At 47.9% G+C, this 22,423-nt stretch overlaps 1 protein-coding gene across 3 annotated transcripts in view; it reads right to left on the bottom strand.

Moving 5' to 3' along the window:
- Window positions 1-808: 808 nt before the first annotated feature.
- The window catches only part of cu (NADP/NADPH phosphatase nocturnin), a 52,685-nt gene continuing 31,070 nt past the window's right edge, over window positions 809-22,423 (bottom strand). Inside the window, exons 1-3 of one of the 3 annotated variants that reach the window (XM_084586503.1) lie at window positions 16,899-17,454; window positions 2,936-3,162; window positions 809-1,828 (exon numbers count right to left, since the gene is read on the bottom strand). In XM_084586503.1, coding sequence (XP_084442629.1) covers window positions 942-1,828; window positions 2,936-3,162; window positions 16,899-17,140 — 1,356 coding nt within the window. In that variant the 5' untranslated portion in view covers window positions 17,141-17,454 and the 3' untranslated portion in view covers window positions 809-941. Of the gene's footprint in view, window positions 1,829-2,935; window positions 3,163-8,919; window positions 9,321-16,898; window positions 17,455-22,423 lie in introns of those variants that run through there. The other 2 variants (XM_084586501.1, XM_084586502.1) reach the window with 2 other exon arrangements.

Genomic DNA, 22,423 nt, shown 5'->3' on the forward strand with positions numbered 1-22,423 from the left:
TCTGATACATTGTACTCAACCACCTATCCTTCCTACTTACAGATCTTACATACGATATAGTTGGGTCGCAAATTTATGGGTTCATATCCAATTTGTTGCAATGCTTTGCGCGGAAATTGTCCGATATAACGGCTCTCGAAATCCTCGCCTTTTATGTTAGCAGAGAACGAACGAATGAAAATTCCTGTGCACTTATTTGAAGAAACCAGCGCTGTGAACACATGAGAGATTTATTGTTGAAACATTTGCACAGCTGCTAAGGTAGGCCCAGAAAACGTGGAGACAGAAAGGCAATATTTTGCTTGCTTTCTTTGCAGAAACATGGATTCTGTGCTGGCAGCAGTGAAGAATCATCGCAACAATGATACAAGAGATTACCCTCGGCCCCGTGTACTGTAACACATTTCGAAGTCGCGTTACCACAAAAGATTATATACATAGGTTAGAAGTCTACGATCGCACATAGGATTAACTAGGAAGCACGTCCGCTAAGTCTCTTGAGACAAAAAAAAAAAAAGTTACATTGTCTGCAGTTATAGTGGTCAATGTGCTCTATCCCGTAACCACACGGCAATACCTTTCGTTAAACCTTCCTCGTACCACCTTTATATCGCTCCCCCCCCCCCCTCTAAAGCTAACACGCTCACTTACGGTTAAGAAGAGAAAAGAAGCCTCCTAGCTTAGGCCTACTTACAAAGCACTGCCCGCCGACAAAATCTCTCCACACTCCTCTGCAGTAAAAGCCCACGCTTGAAACTATACAGCCGATAACTATTCGCAGAACGGGAAGAAAGACAGTACAACACAGTTCCGATGTACATTCCAACGTTTTACTTTCGTTCGGAGGATTTTCGATACTATCCGGGCTTACAAACTGCGAAAGGACAGGGGGCTATTTACAAGTGTGATGTGGCGCGCACTCGGGGGCGCTTGTCGTATCGCTAGGAAGCGCCTTGGGAGGAGCCTTCTTCGCGCAGGAGTTCGTTGACCTGCTGGTCGGAGATTCGGAAGGGCAGCGACAGGTCTGCCACAAGCGAGAAGTGGTCGGAAGCGTAGGCCAGCGAGGGCACCCGACCGGGTCCGATCTGATCCTCGGTGGGCAAGTCCAGCCGGGCCTCGAGCTGGAAGTCGTTCCTAGTATAGAAGATGTAGTCTATCGTGTGGCACACCTCGCCCTCGCGCCGGATCTTCCACGTGGTGTACGGGGGCTCCTGCTCACGAACGCCGCTTCCTGGCTTCACGGCGTAGCTGCTCTCGAGCGGCAGGTCCCGCTGCGCAAGCAGAGTCCTGTACACGGGCTCGCTGGGCTCGGCATTGAAGTCGCCTGCAATGATGGTGGGCCTCTGGCCGCGGTTGCTTCGGACGAAGTCGAGCAGGTCCTTGCCCTGCTCGTTTCGCAGACTGGAAAGGAGGCCGCCCTGGCGAGCTTTCAAGTGCGTAGTGACCAGACACAGCTCGGCGTCATCCATCTTCCGGCGGAAGACGCAGAGCAGCGTCACCTGGTTCGACTGGCAGGTGAACACCTCGAGCACGCGCTTCTCGCAGCGGACCAGCTCGAACTTGGCTCGGTCGTAGAAGATGGCGCAACCGTCGGGCCCATTGTTGCCACGCACGTAGCAGCAGGGGGAGTCAGGCTTGGGAAAAAAGGTGCCATCGAAGCCGACGCTGCCGAGGCTGGCACTGAGGAACTTGTAGTGGTCCACCTCCTGCAGGCACACTAGATCCGGCTGGTAGCTGAGGATCTCCTCCAAGATGCGCCACCGACGTTTGCTCCAGTCCAGGGCCGCCTCGGGACAGCAGGCAAATCCGTCTGCCTGCTCGGCCAGGGCTGCGCCCAGCAAAGGCAATATATGTCTACGTTACTACAGCCACGCATGAGGAACCGTGGCGTGATACGGAATGAAAAAAATAAAACACAGATGCTGGTTGCTGCGATTTATTTTAAAAATGCATGCATCTGCTGCAGCTTCGATTGTCATATACTATAGCAAAAAAAAAAAAAAAGAAGAAATACGTATGTGACGTATCGAATTGAGCCCTCGCCGCCAGCATTGCTCACGCACACTAGTAAGGTAGGCAAGGTGAAGCTTTATCTCCCGTTTACAACTTCAGAACGTACAGGTTTGAGGGAAAAAGCTGCAAAAGCAGCCTGACAAGTCCTAAGAACCGTTTACTGGTAGCAGCAGTGCAGCGAGATGATAATGCAAAGAAAAAACTTATAATAAATCACAAACAGAAAAAACAAAACCCAAAAGAGAAAATTCGAAACGCGTAATTCTAACAAGATACACAGGTTACATAACATCACAAAACAGGCCGAATAGAAAATATTCTGCTCAACTTAATCACACAAAATGTACGATTCACAATGGTTTTGAGCAGCGGTTATGCAGCAACAGTATATTTACCCACCAGCACAACTAAACAGCAATATGATCATATTTAGCACCAAAAATAATTTTATAGACTAGATAGCAAAACAACTAAAAATCGACATCATCTGAGATGAGGTAGGGTAAAAGTAGCGATTTGCTTACCGCAATCGGTACGGGGGTGCGCTACATACCAGTATTCCAGACTCCGCGTTTGGTAATTAAGTACATTTTCGTTAAGATTAGCTATTAAACGGAGCAGTAAGAAAATATAGCAGTAAGATGCTTGTTGCGGTCAGCACTATATAGCGCAGTGTAAGCCACCTGTCTAGATGATACATACTTGCCAGATGAAAAAGCGCGAACAAGCAACCAGAGGTAAAATGACGCGCGCTTGTTCTATCGTCCGATGGGCATTAAACATTGTGACAGCGCTGCCAATGTGAGGTCATTTTTAGCGGAGAGAAGTACCCATTTACGATGTGTTCATTACGCGCATCGGTCGCATTTCTTCAGCCCTCTCATCCGCACTACCTAAAGGCTGGGCACAGTTCGTGGCTCACCTTGTGAAAGCAGGTTCCACTGCAGTACTCGCACGGTTTCAGGTCCAGGCTGCTCTTGGTAGCGCCCCGTGAAGCTACGTTTCAACTGAGCCGGCAGCGACTGCAGCTCCTGGCGACATCGGTCAAGCAGCTCCTCGCGCGTTACGGGACGCTGTGGTTCGAGCTCAAGGTCGCAGTCGGCGCGGTCCTCGTTGGCGATCTTGGGAGCCGAAGTAAAGCTGCCCATTCTGCGCACATTGAAACACGGAAGGAACAGTAAGCATGGCCGGCAAACAGCAGGACTTTTTGACGGGTTAGTTGGTACATGATCTTGATTCTTATAGCGCTGACGAAACACCACAGGAAGAAAGACAACAAAAGGACAGAAGCGCTTCTGTCCTTTTGTGTCTTTCTTCCTGTGGTGTTTCGTCAGCGCTATAAGAATCAAGGCAAACAACGAATACCGACTAGCATGCTATTAGTAATCGAGCTTTCTCAATACACGTGCAGTGTACCATCTGTGTGATATTAGACGCCGAGATCAAATGTTGCGGCATATGCGCCCTGTTGCTACTGGGCGAAAAGGGTGCAAATGATGACAGGGTCACCGTAGTGATAGTAGAGATTTATCTTAGCGGAAACGTACTAACGCGTACGTATACTGGTTTGCCGGATCCCTCCTGTGCACGCGCACTGACCGTGATGGTTGCCATCGCGGCCACTGGCCTGCATTGGGACGCTAAACCGGTATACCTTTGCGTTAGTAAATCTCCGGCAGGCTAAATCTCTATAATGGCGTTATCCTGTAGGTTATAGCAGTGCTTGAGAGCACGCTCAAAATGTTGCCGCTCAGGCACGCATGCTTCCGGCAAGAGCCCCAGAATATAGATTTCCCAAGCGGTCGTTTGGCCATTCGATACGTATGAGATCCGCTCGTGGAGTTACATAGGTGTGAATACCTGTCACTGCGGGACCGACGCCAAAACCGCGAAAAAAAAGAAAAAGCCCGAGAACGAATGCAAGCCATCTGATTTAATGGCGTCGGTAAAGCACTTAGGGTTGTTTTGCACAGACACAGCAACAATGTAAGTATTGCTTGCAAGCTTCCGTTCTCTTAGGAGAGAAAAAAACCAAAAAGGAAAGAGAACGGAAAACAGCACCAAACAAGAAAAACCTTCTCTGGCATTAAAGCAAGTGCAGGCACAGAACAGCTTTGAAGATTAATATGCAGGTCGGTAGTGCAAAAATACAGCAATAAATAATGTCAGCGGAGAGTTCACTGACCCGAAGTAAGAACGAACCACATTGGTGTCCGTGGATTTATTTCAGGCGCCGCGCATTTCGGAACAATGGTCGTGCTACCACGACTTTTCGCACGTGTTTGTCATTCTTCAGAACAACGCTATAGGGCGAAAATACCGGAACTTCGTCTGTTTCCACGGCACCGCTCACATACACACAGGGTACTATCTGGAAGTAAGTATTTAGGAAAAGAAAAACGTTTGCAAAATAGGAAAGTCCAGGCTCAAAACTATCATGTCCGGCAAAACCGCCAGTAACGCAGCGTACTGACATTTTCGAACTTTTCGAACTTGAATGAAATTGCACGTATAGAGTTGCAAAAGGCGTACGGTATCACATCATCACAACAATGAATAATCCTTTCTTGGAATGGGAATTCACAGAAACAAATGCAGATATCACGTTTTAACAAGATATACATTGCAAAACTGTCCAACTTTTGACATCAACACTGACGACAAATGAACCAGACCGGCTCACTTGTCATCGACGGCCACTAGGGAGTGTTACTAGGGAACTGTCGCTCGTTACAAATATTATATATATATATATATATATATATATATATATATATATATATATATATATATATATATATATATATTATTTCAAAAATGACATACAAATACGAGCCAATACGACATACAAATATGAAAAAAATAACTGCCACACAGTCATACTTATACCGAAGCACTCAACGCTGTCTCTGATGCGAAACGCGATTAAACGACAACGCCTCGAGCGGTTCGCAGAAATCGCAGATTGTACCAGTTATGCTCGGATGCTAAGCGTTCATGAGTGGCGGACACCGCTAAGGGACATGGAAACTCGTGCCGGCCATAGTACACGAACTGGACCCACTCGAATGACACGCTCTCCGCGTTTATTTTGGGCCCTTATCGCTTTGTGACCCGCTTATAGCTAAGAGCAACGCAGTACACGTCACCAGCGTACTCCACACATTTGCCCCAGGATCACGCTGACGTCAAGTTCCGCGCCGGTCATGTGCCACGGGCAACTCCCGAGGCGTAAGACGATAACACGCAGGCGCAGAAGATGCGATAACGCTCACCGTACGTTCTCGTTTCGTTGCCAGATGAAATGCGTGTTCTTGCCAGGTAAGAAGGAAGAGGTACTATCGCGCTCAGTATGAGCTGCACCGCGGGAGCGCGTGTCCGAGCGCTCTGCAAGGTTGTATACAGTGGCGACGATTTCGCTGCGTTTTCGGGTTATCTGGAGAGGGTGTAGCTGCTGTTGTTGTTGTGGCTGTAGGAAGAAGAAAAAGAAAATGCACGGGCCTGCTACTGGCTCTGTAGCTGAGCCACCTTTGCTGCCTCGTGCGGGCAGAAGAGAAAATAGGCAAGAAAAAAAGGAGGCGCGCGCCGCAACCACAGCCGTCGTCCTCCACCACCGAAGCGGTGGCGGGTGCAATGACGGTCTACAGCAGATAAAACTTCCGTGGTAGGCTAGCCTACCTGTCCCAACCCCATCAGGGCTAAGATCAGCCACCTCTGGGTGTAGCTGTTCCAGCATGCGCGCTAGAAACCCACTGTACAACCTTGCAGAGCGCTCGGACACGCGCGGTGCAGCTCATACTGAGCGCGATAGTACGTATGATTGAAAGTGAAATGCTTCCCATTATTATTTGCGGACTATACAGCATCTGTCCTCCAAATAACGACATATAAGGTTCGGTTTAACGTCCCAAACCTACTGAGGCTATGAGAGACGCCATAGTAGAATACTTCGGAAATTTCGACCACCTCGAGTTCTTTAACGTGCACTGACATCGCACGACACATGAGCATTTTGTTTTGCGCCTTCATCGAAAAGCGCCCGCCGAGGCCGGGACTCGATCCCGCATCCTTGGGCACACAAAAACAACCATTAATGCTCTTGAAAGAATTCAACGCAAGGCTGTCCGGTTTATATTTTCTAAATATCGCACCACTGACTCACCATCTACCCTAATGCTTCAACCTTACATACAATCCCTTGATTCTCGAAGCAGAATACGAAGGTTAAAATGTCTTTTTCTGCTAAAAAATAATTTGTCGATGGCTCCTGATTTGTATCTTATGCCGGCAACGTCTAATGCAAGAAGAAATACACACACCGAATCATTAACACCTTACTTTGCCAGCATTAACATCTTCAAATTCTTTCTTTCGCGCGCACCATAACCGAATGGACCATAACTGAATGAAATAAGCTACCGTTATCATCACATCTAGATATTGATAACTTAGAAAAGGCCGTTCATTGACTTGCTGTTTTGTACTTTGTTTTGCCTTTTGTTTTGCAATATTTGCTCCTCCCGGCATGGCCCTTCACTCGGCCCGCAGTATAAGCTCAAATAAATAAACAGAAGTCGAGCGCCGTAACCACTGCAACATCGCGGCGAGTATAACGACAATGAGATTACATACTATATACTGGATGTGGTCTGTATATCCGAAATTAGGGCCAATAAATAGCCATGGTGCAGACAGATTCAAACTCTTTGAATTTTGTCCGAGTTTGCCGCGCATTGTGTGTCTCGCTTTAAGAATATTCAGCGAAAGCCCAGACGCTAAGGGAAATTTGGTATCCAATAGCAAAGCGCACGCGACCGAACAGTGATATTTGTTTTTGTTTTTAGCCGCATCAAAAAAAAAAACAGTAAATTTCAGTGAGAAAAAAGCAAACGCTGTAACTACCTCAATGAATCCACAGACCCAGTGCACATGAGGTACCACATGACGTCTATACTGTATGATAGTTATTTCTTGCACGATGGCAGTGTGCGTTAAAGGACTCCAGGTGGTAGAAAATTGCGTAGCCCTCCACTACGGCGTCTTTCGTAGTCCGAGTCGCTTTAAGATGTTAAACCCCATGTACCAAACCAACTAGCCAGTTATTTCCTTCCCTTGGCAGAGTGGCGAAATACAGCCAAGCGCCAAAAAGCGCTGGACGCAAGAATTACGCATTTAACGACGCTCTACCTGATCTTGCTCACGAAGCATCAGCGACAGCAACCTCTGGAAGCTCTGGGAAGAATCAGGTTGCCCGTAACGTATAGACTAAAACAACTCCTCTGACAAGACAGGATTGAACGATATCAGTCCCCGCATATGTGATATCAAAGAACCAACATCACCACCCCAGAGAAGTTTTATCTCGCTCGTGGAAATTCTGCTAAAAAAATGTCTACTCGAAAAAAAAAAAAAAGAAAAGAAGAAGCCACGGCTTCCAATAACTTTGTGACACTTAGGTATGAATACAAGTATCGCCGCCCCTAATGTACAGCATGCATCCGTTATTGCACATGAAGGCTCAAGGGCGGCTAAGAGTAGATATCACGCTCTAGTACCGGGGAATCACCATGCCTCCCACGCTTCACTCGACAGAATGGGAAAATCACGAGGCTACTGATCGCGCTGGGCACAAAAAATAAAAGGGCAAAATTCACAAAGATATCCGCCGGGCAGAACACGTTGCCCAACGACTTTGCTCGCCGTGCACCCAGATAAGGAGCCTCTCGCTGCCTTATCGAAGCGCGCTGTCATCCCTCTCAGGCAACGTGTTGCAAGTCACGGGAGCGGATGTTGAAAGGGCAGGGAGGGAGCGGACAGAGTCCGATTAGCACACAAAGCTCAAGAGTATAATGCGGCGAACATCTTGAGCACATGTAGAATGGCTGCGCCCGAGCATTTCTACCGCTCTCGCCAAAAATGGCCGGTTCCATTAAAGTGGATAACCAGAAATATAAACATGGAATAAATATTGAGAAAGGTAATACAAGGAAACAAAAACCAACAAAATCGAAACATTTCCTGTGTATACTTAGTGTGGCTGCAACCAAGCACGCTTACAAGACCTCTCCTTACCTTGGGAAAGAATCGACAACAAATTGTCCTCGGGGTTACAAAACGATGCAACACTCCAGCCACCACCCTCAAATAAAAGTCATTCTTCGTGCATGCAAAAGATTAACTCTGAACGCACTCTGGGGCGCTACTGTCTTCGCAGCGTACGAGAAAACTCTGCCACGAATTCCTATAGCGATTTGCTCTAAAGTAACAGCATTAGGCGTCGTTGCCCGATCCAGTATACCTTGGTGCGAGGCGAAGAGCCGCTCCGAGTTGTAGTGGCTGCCGCATCGTTCCCATCGGACTCAAGCGAACGAGTCAATCAACGACAACCGTCCCAGAGGTGGCACATACAAACGCGAGCCACAACTCTAGCAAATGGACTGTCTGGGCGACTGACGGGCCAACTATGACACGACCCGTTGGTCCACCAGCCCTGGCTAGAACCACGCTGAAAAAGAGGGAGTGTGCGGCAACGCCTGCGACTAAATTTAGAGACGTGAGGTGCGCGGTTATTTCTAGCGGCCCCCTTCTTGAGGAAAGAAGAAATGGATGGAAAGAGGCACAACACGGCTAGAAAGAACAAGCGTGCCATAACGCCTATGCAAATGCACGAAAGTGTTACAGGGTCATGCCGGTGGTAAACAGTGAAATGAACGGAGAATCAGCGGATGTACCGCGAGCAGCTGCGTGAGTTCTGCACAGCCACCTTCAAGTGATATGAGGAAGCTTGAGAAGACTCGATAGGCGGTGCCATTGATATACTTTAATTAGAGAATGGGGTGCGGGATTACGAAGTAAAATGTTATTAAGACGCCGAGCTTTTGGCCACCGATAGAAATAGAGACGTACCTCGTTTTTCCACATAGCAAAGGTCGCACTTGAGATTCAACTTCCATCATTCGTATTAGATACGAAAGACGCCAACTTGATGCCGTTCCACTGGACACAACGGCTGTCACGTAGTGCGCCAGAAGTTCAGGTTCGAGGTTTACCTTAGGCAATGCACCCTGCTTGCCTCGGCGTAGAGCCGTGTACAGCGTGCTGCCGTTGTGCACTGTTTGGACGTCGCAACGCGACTGCGGCGTAGTTGCGCTGGCGGTCTGGCCGAACCCGTTCTCTCCCCGGGGTGTTGACAGCGGCGAGAAAGCCCTGCTACTCATTGAGTACGACGGGAAGTTATTCCCCGCAAGGCGACCTTGCGCCGAATGCATGGCAGCTCTGCGGGGCTTCTCCATCCCGCTGTGACGTCACAGCAGGCACGCACATACACACACCGACAGCGGGGAACGTCGAAGGAAGGCGTGGTGGGTAGGCGACGGCAACTTCCAAGGTTGCGTGCGAGCGCTCCGACGACGTTCCCCGACGCATCCTCTCACTTCGGATATGCGGAGCAGTCACCCATGACGTTTGCAAGGAAACACTGCCGGACCTGTCAGCATCGCGCACTTCGTAAACACTGAGCTGGAGCGGACAGCTCAGACGGGCATATATTGAAAGACCGAGCACGGGTTGAAAGAGGATTTGATGAACGGCCGCTGACTCGCAGTGGCAGAATGTCGTAAGCGGACATCTGGGCTTTTTCACTTTCTTTTTCCGTTTCTGAGGTATCAGGGGAATGAATGCTTTCTTTCTTTTCTTGCCCGATTTCCAGCCTTAGTAAGCTTGCTTACACTGCTCAAGAGAAAGCTGATCGACGCCGATGCTACGTCAAGCGTTATAAAACTAAGTGTGGAGAGAAACTCCCCGACTCGTCATCTTATGAGTCAGCGCTTTCAAAGAAACCAGAACGCGATGTCAGCAGGTTTTGCAAAAGTCTGGTTGCAGAGTTTGGGTCTCAAATGCTTGCTACTCCGATTTCATCGAGTTAGTTCCCTTGCAGCAGTTTACGAAGAAATCGGTGGCACAAGGTTGGCTCGTGCAGATACATAAGGCGAAGCAACTATACGGTCACACAAAATTAGCAAATGTTTATCTGAACCCAGCTGAGCCCAGACCTTCGCAAATAAAGGGAATTCAGACAAACGCTTTAGGGCAACCTGAACACAGTAACTGTACTCAGTAGTTCCTAGCAGCACAGCCATATAGTTGCGATGAGTGCAGAGACGACGTTCTGAGGCTGCGGTATGTAGTTTCAGTATATAATGGCCATATGAGCACGCCGGATAACATGCGAATCGCTATTTCAAATTAAGCCCCAACGCATGGTCGCGTTACATGCGCTGCTGTTCTAGTTTAGCGTTCGTGACTTTTTTGTTCGCTAACATCACATCGCCACCAGGCGCCACGCTTCGAAGCGGGCCGTCTCGTTTCAGAGTGAATACGTCGTTGTTTGTTTTATTTTTCTTTTTTTTTTTAGTTTGTTCACTGATGGTCGCAAAAGGCGCGGCATCAAGTGTTCGTTTGACCTGATCTCACCTACAGAACTTTTTTTGTGTGTGACAATTCTGCCGTTCTTAAGCCTAAATGCAAGGAACATCCATATCGCACTCTCGTAATTGGCTAAAGAGGTCTCCTAGCTTCCACAGTGTTGCAAAGAAGTGATGAGAAATAGCTGTGTACTCGCTGACGGCTATATGCGGCTCCGCAGTAAGTACAGGAAGTGTCCCGCCGCTCATTTTCCGGAATAGGATGCAGGAGGCAGAAGGGGGGGCAGAATAAGGAGAGGCGGCGCGGGATCCGTATAGGGAGACTACATCTCTCCGGGACGCGGGTAAAAGCCCGTCAGCTGTCATTTCCTGCCTAGCCTTAGCTGCAGCCCCATAAAGTAAGTTAAAGCGGGTGGGGGCGCCTAGCTCTTTCCATCTCGTCACCTAAGCTTGCTTTCCCGCATTATGCCAGTTATGGAACTCGGGTTATTTTTTTTCCTTCTGTGATAGCTATACCCATCATTTGAAGACTCGAAAAATTACGCTTTAGTTGGGAGGTGAAACCTTTGCGACCGCTTTTAGAAGCTTCGAAATGTTATGAGCATGCCTGTGATAGACACCAGGTGACAAAAAAAAAATAAGAGTCCATTCCACTATAATCGCACTAAGCGTTTGTCAATTTGTTCATAACGGCAATGCTGTGCTAAACGTGCAGTGACAATTCAACTGTGACGTGAAGGAGGTCAAATAAAATGACTAGAGCCGCTTAGATGCAAAAGGTTCTCTGGCACGAATTTTGGAACATATGGCAAAAACGTGCAATTACTCAAGCAGTGAGCAAGTTCTTTTCTTGTCTGTGATGGACACAGCAGATAATTTGTAACACGGCTGCTGTCACTGTGCTTGACAGTATGGCAGTGACCATCCTTATAGCTTTCAGAATCTCGGTTCGCCAACTTGAATTGTAAACAGCGCGAGAAACGCCGGGGTCACACAAATGTGGGTCAAACGGGGACGACGACATTAGATGCTTTACGCTAACAGAACGAAGAAATGCCTGTTCTGCCTTACAGCCTTGAGCGGCTGCCAAATTGAACTTGCTGTGCGGGCACCCATGCGTCGCCGTTAAACTCGCCACTGCCCAAATACCCAACGGTATTGAAGGGACGACCCGACAAAAAGAAGTATTCAAGAACGACCCATATTTTTTGTGAAGAAAAAAAATGTGACGACCCGACAAAAAGAAGTATTGAAGAACGACCCATATTTTTTGTGAAGACAAAAAATGTGGTTGCTCAAAATACGCCCTTTTGCGTCCAAGTGTATACGCACTCAAAAGGCAGAGGTAGGCTAATTGTTCATAGCCCGAACGCAATTATGAGACATTTACGAACGAAAGCAGATTATTCATACAGACTTGTCGCTTCATGTGAAAACAGATTTTCGCTTCGTTAATTACGAGACTAAACGGAAGACAGCGAGTCAATAAACTGCGTCGACCACAACAAGCTTCTGACAGCGAAGCGCCAGGAAAAATAGTATTCCCGCATCAAAGGCAGCGTTTTTGCCAATGGTAACGATCCTACTTGAAAAAGATATTAACTGGCCAGACACTAACTGTCAAAGTTTCCTGGATGGGTGTTAAAGAATTAGCCCTTGGAAGTAGCTGATGCTCCGAAGCAATGTCATGGCTGTCGCGCATTCAGCACACCAACACACTCTTATCTCTCAATATAGTCTCTTGTTGGTATTCTATCGAGATAGGTACTCGTAGTGCAGATAGAACTATCTAGTACACTGTAATAGAACAGTGTTCGTCTCCTTCAGTCCGCGTCTATTATTTCCCCGTACCGTACTTCTCTGCAAGTCCTGAAAAGTCAGACACGGCGTTTTGGTCCCGAGAAAACGATCTCTGCAAAATATGCAATCACGCCGCAGGTAACTTGGGCGAAAGATGAACTTAGGCGAGAACAAAGCCGCCAAGCAGGCATACGCGTGTTATTCCGCAAGACAGCCACATTTGCAAACCACATTAAGCTGGGAGTAACCGGCAGTGTTTATGAAATAAAAACAAATTATAGGGAAACTCTTACAGACATTATGTTCTCCCCCGTTTTAGAATCATTTGTAGCAAACTTTCTCGGCGCTGCAATGCTTTGTTGCAGCGAAGTTTAGAAATTCTCAACCCGCAAACGGGGAGAAACTTTGGGCGCATGACGTAAATGACCACTCGCTCTGAGTTTGTTGCAGAAAAAAATTTTGCGCTTGCTTTCGGTCATTTCAGACAAATAGTGACCCCAGCTGTCGCATACAATTGTCAAGTGTGCTAATTAACGCGCGAGCAATTCTTTTTGCGACCGTGCCCGTGATGTCATAGCTTGATATGTCGTGACGTCATATGTGGGCCGAAACCTCCTTGCGGTTTAGGTTTCGTCGTTTTTGTTCTTTTAAAATACTTCTACTCGTTCTGAAAATACTTTTTCTTCTGTTCTTTTTTTTTTTTTGTACTGGAGAGCGGGGCTTTTAAACCATGTGTATGAACTCAGAATGTTCAAAAAACTAAGACTTGTCCTTTAACGAATGCCGCAATTATTAGTAACAAGCGTACAGTGGTAAGCAGCCTTGTCTAGAGCGCTCCGACGGCGCTGTACGGAGCAAGTCAGCGACATCTAACGTTAGGCTCTGGGTTTGAGCTATGCGTTCAGTGCGCATGCGCGACCAATCAAAGGGATGCCTGCTCACCGCTTCCTTCTCCAGCCACTCTCTTGCGATTGGCTTTTGTGCCGTTAGGGCCGCGCTGCCTGCATTTGTGAGGCTGTAACGGTCGCCAGCGCGTCGCGACGCTGCAGTGTTCCTAGAGTGTATCAAAACGGCTAGATAAGCAAGCGCTAACAATAGCGGATTAACGCGCGTTTCTGCATACACGGCGCTCGCCGCCCCGGCGATTTTCTCTTGGAGGATGTCAAGTTCCTAGATCTATACGGATGCCAAATGCAGTGTCCCATATGTAGCCAATGCAAAGACGTGATAAAACATAACGCTTGCAACGCATTAAACAACCAACAAGGCCCAATTCTCGAACTCTTAGCCTAGTGCGTGTCTGAAACGCACGATCATCCGTTATCACTCGCCCAGCCGCTTCGTGATTCGCACGAAACGCGTTGGTTTTGCATATCCAGTGCGTACCTGGCGGCATGATGGTGATGAAAGCGGGCTGCGTTGAGCATTCAAAGAATCCTTGACCAAGTCGTCAGAGAAAAACCGGCGCGAGGGGGTGCAACCGCTCATGGGCGGCTGGATAGTTGCACTAATATAGTTTTTCTGTGCATGCAAGGAAGTGTGCTGCACCTCCCCCACACCGCTTCAAGAACAGTCAGACCGGTGAAAGACCTGCGATGGTCAATTCTATCAAGTATACCCTTAAACATTAGAAGGCGACATTAAACACCCCGAGAGGCTTTAGAAACTAGCGCAAAGCGCTTCAAATGCTGTTCATGGCGCATTTAAACTTTACTGCTCAGAACAAAAGTAGATATTGCTGTTTCTTTATGACTAGGAGCTGGTGTCTGGGTGGAGAACTCGGCGGCCACCGGTTTCTTTATGTATTTTCGTTTAGCGGAGAGGTGGTAGGATTCGACAAAACTGATATGCCCAGTGTTAGCAATAGCGCTAACTCATGTTCTTCACTCTGTCACATGCGGGGAAAAAAACCGCCGCTCTCGTTTTTCGTCGGACAATGACAGCATATCACCCGTCGTTTCTGCATAAATAGCCCCGCTCTCCTGCTTTACCTTCACGTCAAGGCAAAGGATATGACCTGGATGTCTACGTCACATTGCACAGACCGCAAAGTAGGTCAAGTCGGCACTGAGCTTATCAGCATCGGAAGGGTTTCACCCGGTAACGCTGACCTTGGTGGTCAGGCTACGCTATTTCTATTAATCTCGTTGGCGGACGGTTAAGCAGGTTAACGGCAAAGTTGCACGGAAAACTCCCAACTGCGGCAAGCAGCTGTGATGGAGGCCTGTGACATTGCGTTCGCTTTCAGCAGAGCGAGAGAAGAAAAAAAAGGCAGAGCTGCAAGCTACGACGATCGAAGACCGATTCTGCACTTGCGCTTCAAGAAAGGTGAAGGGAAACAAACAAGGAGACAAAACGCCTAATCTCCTAGATCGGATACAAATGGGCAGCAAGACCACATCTAACATGACTCCTGCCAATAATTAACTACCGCCAACAAAAGCGAAGATAGACGTGTGCGAAAGAGTAAAACTGCGTGAAAAGACAGGACTGAAAAACACACACAACCACGAACAAGCTCTTGCACTTCAAATATACCAACTAGCGTCTTACAAGCGGAACACGCATGCTTTTGGTTGCTGCAGCACCGGCGCAAATGCAAAACGTTTTCAGAAAGTGAGTTAATGAAACATGGAACTATGCATTGGTCCACAGTGGTGTAGGCCTGTACTTGTACGAATCAAACTGAAGAAAGGGTTCTCAGCAGGCTCTGCGATCAACCTAAAAACCGATATTTATGAACATAACGAGCGGCAGCCAGTTCATTGGACTAAGAACGGGTTTCTGGAGACACAGAATGCCCCGAGGTAAATTGCCCATTGTACTAATGTGATGCTCTAGGATGCTAAACTCCACACACCATATAATACATTTTACCATAAGCTGAGCTAATAAAGCCCCCGAATACATCCTATAGTTGACTGGAACTTAAGCTACGATGACTGACCATCGTGGGGAGCCAAACTTACATCTGTGGAGCCTCGCGAATACCGGATTCGACTTGGCACCGTGATCCAGGGCAATCAGAGCAAGCATCGAGAGACATCACGGAGGTAAAATGCACAGTCCAGATGTTTACGAAGCCGGCCAAAACTGGTCCGTAAATATATGTCGCATGCAGGGGGGAACGAAGTACCCAGAAATGCGGCGCAATGAACACAATCACGTGAATAGAATACACAACACAGGCGCACTCTACAAACTGTAATATGAACTTTCATTTCCTCTTCACCACTCAGCCACGACTTCCTCTTCTACGCCCGCACACCTCTTCTTTGTCAACCAGATGTCTATCCAACAATAAAAGTTAGTAAGTAGCACAAACATCCCAACACAACACTAACATTGTCCAAGCATGACAGTCACAAATTCCACCAGATAGACACACACTAGAAAAAGCCATCACACATCTGCGGCTACCACGTATAACGTTCATTCCTCATCATGTAAGCCAACCTTCCGAAATATCCTCAGTACAAGTACATCCAAAGCACCTCTAATTAATAACCCTTACAAAGCCCCAAAAACTGTGTTGTATGGGCTACTAGACGCGATATCTCCTTTAACTTTTTTTCCCCAACCCACGCAGGGTTTGGTTTAGTTTGTGGGGTTTAACGTCCCAAAGCGACTAAGAAATTTCTCAATAAAAGAAACTTCTTTCCTGCGTAAAGACTGTTCCTGCTGAGCTGATGGAATGATTTGAGTTTATTATCGCCCCTCAAGCTGTTATTCTGAGATACATTTCTTGTATCTTGGGCCCTGTGTTTTGATCCTACCTAAGTATATGTGCTCGCATCGCTTCTTCGACATGCCGGTGCTACTAACGTTTATTGTCGGATATACATTTGGTTGACAAAGAAAAGGTGTGTGAAGAAGGTGTACTTCGGTGTAGAGGAGGAAGTGCGTGTTCGTATTGCAGTTGGTAGTGTGCGCCTGTGTTGTATTTTCTATTAACGTGATTGTGTTCGCTGCGCCGCATTTCTGGGTACTATGCAGCACCAAATCGCCCCTCAAGCTGTTATTCTGGGAGGGGGAACAAAAGTGCGCTGACCTTGTCTCGAAGCGAGACATGGGAACCATAGCAAGGGCGTGATTTTCTGGACCGCTTCCTGGCAACGACCGGTTCACGCAAGACGACGGAAAGCGGAGTTGACGCAAGCGTTACATAAGACATTTGCGAGCGCCTCAAGACGCTGGAACATGAATCCTGCACGCCGGACGCGAGCGTCAGTCCTTTGCCACTAAAACAAGGCAGTTACGATCGCCTAGCGGGAGACAAAGCAGCTTTTCCTGTTTCGTTGCGGCGCAAGCAACTGTTGCTATGGCATTAAGAGGCAAGACTACGTGAGCGAAGCAGCCAGCGGGTGACGTCCAAGGGTGCGGAGAACCTGGAGGCATGCGACAGTGCGCGCAACGAGTACGATGTTCATGCACCTGTGAAAATGAGACTCGGCCACTACTCGCACGTTAAACGAGCATATGCAATGCACGAACAACTCAACTTACGTCCCACCTGTTGTCAATCGCAGAGCGCCCACCGAGGCGAGCCATCGCTACAGTGCTTGCTTGGGTTCACGCCAAAAACTCCAGTAAATGCTTAAAACCAGCCTCATCAGCGGCGTCTGTCCCATGTACAGTAATGCAGAGCATCGACGCCCTTACCTGCGGCCCTGTTGCAGCGGCGCCCTGTACAGTTCCCAGAGCGCGGCAGAGGACGTGGCCTCATCGTCCTCGGAAGATGCTGCGCCGCGCGGATGCTGCAGCGATGGCGCCAAGTCCTGGCTCGGCTTGGACCACAGCTGCTCAGACGAAGACGGCGTAAACGCCGGCTTGGCTGGCCGTCGCAGAAGGTCCACAAGCGACTGTGCTAGCCGCCGGCTGCCCACCACTCTTCGGGTGCCCATTTCCTTTCAAGTATCCGATTGTGGAAGCGAGCTGGTCGAGGGTTCTTCGGCGGCCTCCGTCCTCTACTGCCCAACCCCCTGGGACTAAGGTGGGAGCCGGTGTCACAATCCCATGTCGTTGCTGGCGGACCGCGCTATCCGGGTACCTATCCAGATGGAGGAGGGCGACGTCATCTTCCAGGGCGGCCGCAGTGCAATGGAAGGGATGTAGTAAGCTGGCACTAGTAGGACGACGGCGCTCGAGAGAAGGCAAAAGCCCGACCGGCGCGCCGGCCGCGCTTTTGGCTTCCTCGACGAGCAGCCGAAAGAGAGGAGGAGGGCAGCAGCACACGTGACGCGGCGGCGGTCCTGTTGCGGTGGCGCGCACGTGAACAGCGGCTGCTCGCGGCGCAGGCATATCTGTACCGGCTGCTTCCACTTCTTTCTCTCCCGCCGTCGTACCGGGAAAAGCCAACTTGCCGCAGCAGCCAGCTGCGGCAACTCGACTTCGTGAGCGAGAGAAGAGTGCAGGAAAGAAGAAAGGCCACTCTTTTCCTTCGTACCATTTGAGCCCGGATGCGAGGGAAAGTAGGAGAGGGAGACAATGGGCGTCATCCGCGCACGTGCCAGAGCTCGACCGGCGGCACGAGACTGCCGACGGCAACGCTCACGTGGCGGGAGACGCAACCAACAACAAATGTACCCCCCTCATACACAGGCACTCCCTTTCCTCTCATTCCTTGAACTGAGCCTTCCGCACAAAGACGAGGAGAGGAGTGCCCAGGTTTCAGGTCCAACTCAAGAATTTTCGCGCTATGATATACACAGATACACAAGAAAGCAGTAACCACGTGCACAGGACAAAGTTCTTGAAATGGTAAACCAACTAGCCCCCATTGCTGCTTTGCTTTCAGGTCCAAAGACTGCTAACACCTTTTCTGAAAGTAGAAAACTGCATATTTGTTCAACTGCAAGGTTGGGACTTTTCCCCGAAAGGAACCCGAACTTACTTTTAGAAGGGGCGCAAGTGATCAGTCTATTGTCGAGAGAGAAACGCAAATCAGCTGGAGGTTCCAGGAAGCTGATGTTTTCGGTGGTTACAGGGCCAAGAAAAATGGGCAAGAAGGAAAGCGAGTGTACTGACAGTGCAATAGAAGAAAACAAACTAAGACGATATCCGCAAAACCGTCAGGAAAGCTGCTACGAAAGTTGCAACGCAACGCCATAAGTTCAGTTTGGATGCAGTAGGGGGCTTCGATAGCCGCTTTCAGGGTGCTCTCCCCGGAGGCATCTTGTGTCCAGTTGGCTGCACCCAGCTCAATGAGGCGGCAAGTGATTAGGTAATGCCAGAGATTATTGCAGATGTGAATCAAATATAGTTATGTAGCGTATAGCTCATCTACCCGTCCCCTGCCCCCGTCCCCTGCACGTGAGCAGCTGTATGCTTCCGACCAATGAGAGCAGCAAATTCCTTGGCGATTTTTTGACAGCAGCACTCGAAATTACTAACACTTTTTTGCATCAGCGTGACTTATTTACAGCTGCAACAAAGCCACATCCTTCCGTCGAGGAAAGGCGGAAAATAGAAGAGGGGGTAACAACCTGTTGTTTGCTTCCTATTTTTCTGCTGACGGCAGCGGGGATGGTATTTACTGCCTGACGAATGAATCTCACGAGCGAAGATTTTGCGGTGGAAACTAGGAAGACACGGCCTTTGCAGTCAAAATTTCAGTTGATTTCTTAACGCGCGTGCTCCGAGGAAAGGGAATTCGCGCAGCACGTTCTTCGCGGCTGATTTACGTTGGGGCAAATTGCTGCTAATCACATTTGCTTCGATGCTGATCTTATTTGTTCAGGCGGTCTGAATGTATCAATAAATGCCCGGGAAGACCTAGGGGGACGCGCATTGTAGCTGCCGGAAATTATTTCGCTTTTCTTTGAGCTCGATAGATGCAAACCGCGTTTTTCCCAATATGCCCTCTTTGTGTCGCATAAAGAAACAAATTATCCTACAAAGAGCGACGGCATATTCATGGAAATCGATATGAACGGAATGCAGTAGAGGTACACAAACGTTTCGTAGGAAATGCTCTCTTGCATCTTCGTGAACTGACTTGGTTATAACACGGGCTGCACTTTTCCTATGCCATTTTTGAAAATTGCGTTTTTTTTTTCTTGCGTTTAGTACAGAGAATACCCTTTTTTTTTTTTTTTTCCAAGAAGTATATATTTGGTCATCTGATGAGAAGAGAGGAGTCGCTGGAGAAAGCTTTGATGTTGGGAAAAATTGAGGGTCACCGGAGAAGGGGTAGGCAGTGAACGCGATGGTTAGATGGCATCTTCGAGGCGCTGCAGATGAAGTTATGTGATGTTAGGAAGAGAGTGAGAGACCGGAAAGCGGGGCGTGACATGGTCCATAGGGTCACGAAGAGTCGGACGCGACTGAAGCTGAACTGATATATTTGCGACTAATGAGTTAATGGAGTTTTGGAGAATGAAATGGCAATCATCTTTGGTTCAAATGATATCTGGGCATTTTTAACTTGAACTGTTTGTTTGCCAATAAATAAGGTGCTCATGATACACCTTGAAGCTGCGTTTGTACTACTATCACCAATGTAATGGGTTGTCTTGGTTTCCACGCCGTATTTAGCCAGAGGGCATCACATCACGAGGTCTGTTTTTTTATGGCAGGTAAGTAAAACCTCACTCATCCCACGACAAGATATTTTCCGCAGTACACATTCCTGATTTCGTCTGTCCTACATGCAGCTGATAAAACTACGTAACCGGTGAGCAGCTTGGCTTAATTCTTTTGTTATCAACTTAACTCGCGCTGAACAGTCAATTGGCTATGCTTTGCATGCCAGTAATATTGAGCTGTCTTGGTTAAAGCCGAATATGAAAAATTGAATTCGGGGGAATGGTTTCAACCGAAATTTCCAATTTTTACTTATAAGTTTATACACATCATGCATACATGATGCCGGAAGGCCTGCGGAAAAAGCTGTCATAATGGCAGCTTGACAAGGCCACAGGCCCCTGCACTGGCAATATCAGGCAGTGGTCAGCTAAATGTAGAACTAACGACAGAAATTCGCGTTAGTTAATTTGAACACAGAGAAGGAAAAACATAATACGATGACACTCAACGTTTCAGAAACTTCATTACAGGTCAAGAAGTACAAATTACATGTATTGAAATTCCAACCATACATCGAAAAAAGTCTGCATTCACAATCAACAAAACAAAAGTTATTACAATGAGAGAGATAACCCACACAAAGGCATCACTCGAAAAAGCGAGCATAATACTCCGACAATTGCTTACCGCCGGAAATGATACAATAAAAGAGAACCAGCGATATCATGATATGTTTTTTATATAATTACTAAAATGATTACGAAGTTTGTTGAGAGTAATCATTATCATCATCATTTATTATTCCCCTAAAGATCCCTATCAGGAACATTACATAAGGGGGGGGGGGGGGGGGACAATGGCGAGAAAGAGCCATACATTAGCATAAAAATAAAGGCAAAAAATGCAAAAATGTATAGCATTGACAAATTGGGTTTAAAAAAAATGTTAAGAAAAGAAGAGTCAGGCAATCGAGACAGTGAATAATAAATACGGATAATTATGTAGCAAAGCATAGCAAAGTAGCAAACGGATGGTCAAGTTACTCTCACGAAGAAACCAAAATAAATGTTTTCGTTTTCATTTTCATGCGGTTAGTCACAAGACCAGCGCCGCAAGCACTACATCGAGAGAGACGCAACATGCAAAGGGTGTCGCGACCCTGAAAACAAGGGCGAAGGCACCCTAGGATGCAGATGAACCAAGTGACAAACGCCCCTCAAAGGAAGCTGATTTTAATGACGGTGTGGCTAATCCATGGCTAACAGCCACCAACGACATGAAATGCGGCCGAAGGCATACCAGCAAGAGGAATTGCTTTTAGGGTCATCTGCAGCAGATTTGTTCGCGAATTCACAAGAACGAACTAAGGGGCTATGTTCGCAACAATATTGGAAGCACAGCTGTTGCTGACGATATACCGCGTTTGGCCAATAATAATGTTAGTGGCATATTCCGGTTCGTGATATATGCCATTGTGTTCAACAGCACGAGCAAATATGAAGCGCCAAGCGCGAGGTTAAATAAAATGCGGAGCTAACGTACCGAAGACGAATGTTTTATTTGCATGATGACTTTCGACCACCTGGGGTTTTTTAACTTGTACTTTAATCGCGCATCTTAAGAGGGCTTCTAGACAAGCAAGGAAGTGCACCAGCACCATCAAACACGGCATTCGTAGCGAACATCAGTGGAAGCGTCGCACGGAACGATAGTTTGCTGCTGGTGCTCAACAGAAACAATACTTGACTTGCCAACAAATTAAAAAAAAAAAAAAAAAGAATCGAGATCAGAGCGCTTCCGCCAAAGCCACATGCACCTCTTGCGAAGACAGTGGCCGAGTAAGCAAGAGATCGCTCAATAACTATTCGAGAAAGCGAAATGCACGCAAGAATGCCGAGGCGGGACAGCACGGGACAAACATGCGTCTAATCTAACTCTTCGATCAAAACTAGTTTACATTACTGTGCAAAACGCCCGCTATAGCGTTCCTCGCTTCCTGTATGCGCATGGCACTATTCGCACTTACCGAAAAGCTGGTGCTGTTACTTCTTCCTCAAATTGTCGAGCCAGGGAGAACAAGATGAAGGAAGAAAAACAAACATAATCGCTAATGGTTTGTGTTCAAGACGAGATCACAGAATGGAGCAAATCTTCAGCACTTGGCAAAGTGCAGAGTAATAAGCAAATGCGCACAAGGCATTGGACGAATTCCACCCCCAAATGAACGTCTTGGTTTGGGGTTTAATATAATGTCCAAAGCAGCGCCGGCTATGAAGGACGCCGTATTAGAGGGCCCCGGAAATATTTCTAGTACCTGAGTTATTTAGTTGGCACTAATATCACTCAGTAAAGATCTTTGCATCGATAAGCTAGATGCCATCTACTGTGCGATGTCAGTGCACGTTAAATCACCCTAAAGGCCCAACTCCAACGACATATCCTGGGCGTCGGCGCTCAGCGTCGGCGCTGTTGGCGTATGCAGAAACCGGTTTGTGCATGCGCACAGTACGAGACGCCAGCAAACTTGAGCGGAGCGCCGTGATCTGTCCGTGCTAGATTTCGGCGTCAGCGTCCACGCAGGCGCCGAGCTGCTCACCCGCGTAGGTCTTTCATTGGCGCACGTCTAGGCGACGTACCCCAATGAGAGGACAGGGCCGCGA

This window comes from Amblyomma maculatum, unplaced genomic scaffold, assembly GCF_055883805.1.
Source record: "Amblyomma maculatum isolate TAMU_Amacu unplaced genomic scaffold, ASM5588380v1 scaffold_22, whole genome shotgun sequence".
Taxonomy (NCBI): Eukaryota; Metazoa; Arthropoda; class Arachnida; order Ixodida; family Ixodidae; genus Amblyomma; species Amblyomma maculatum.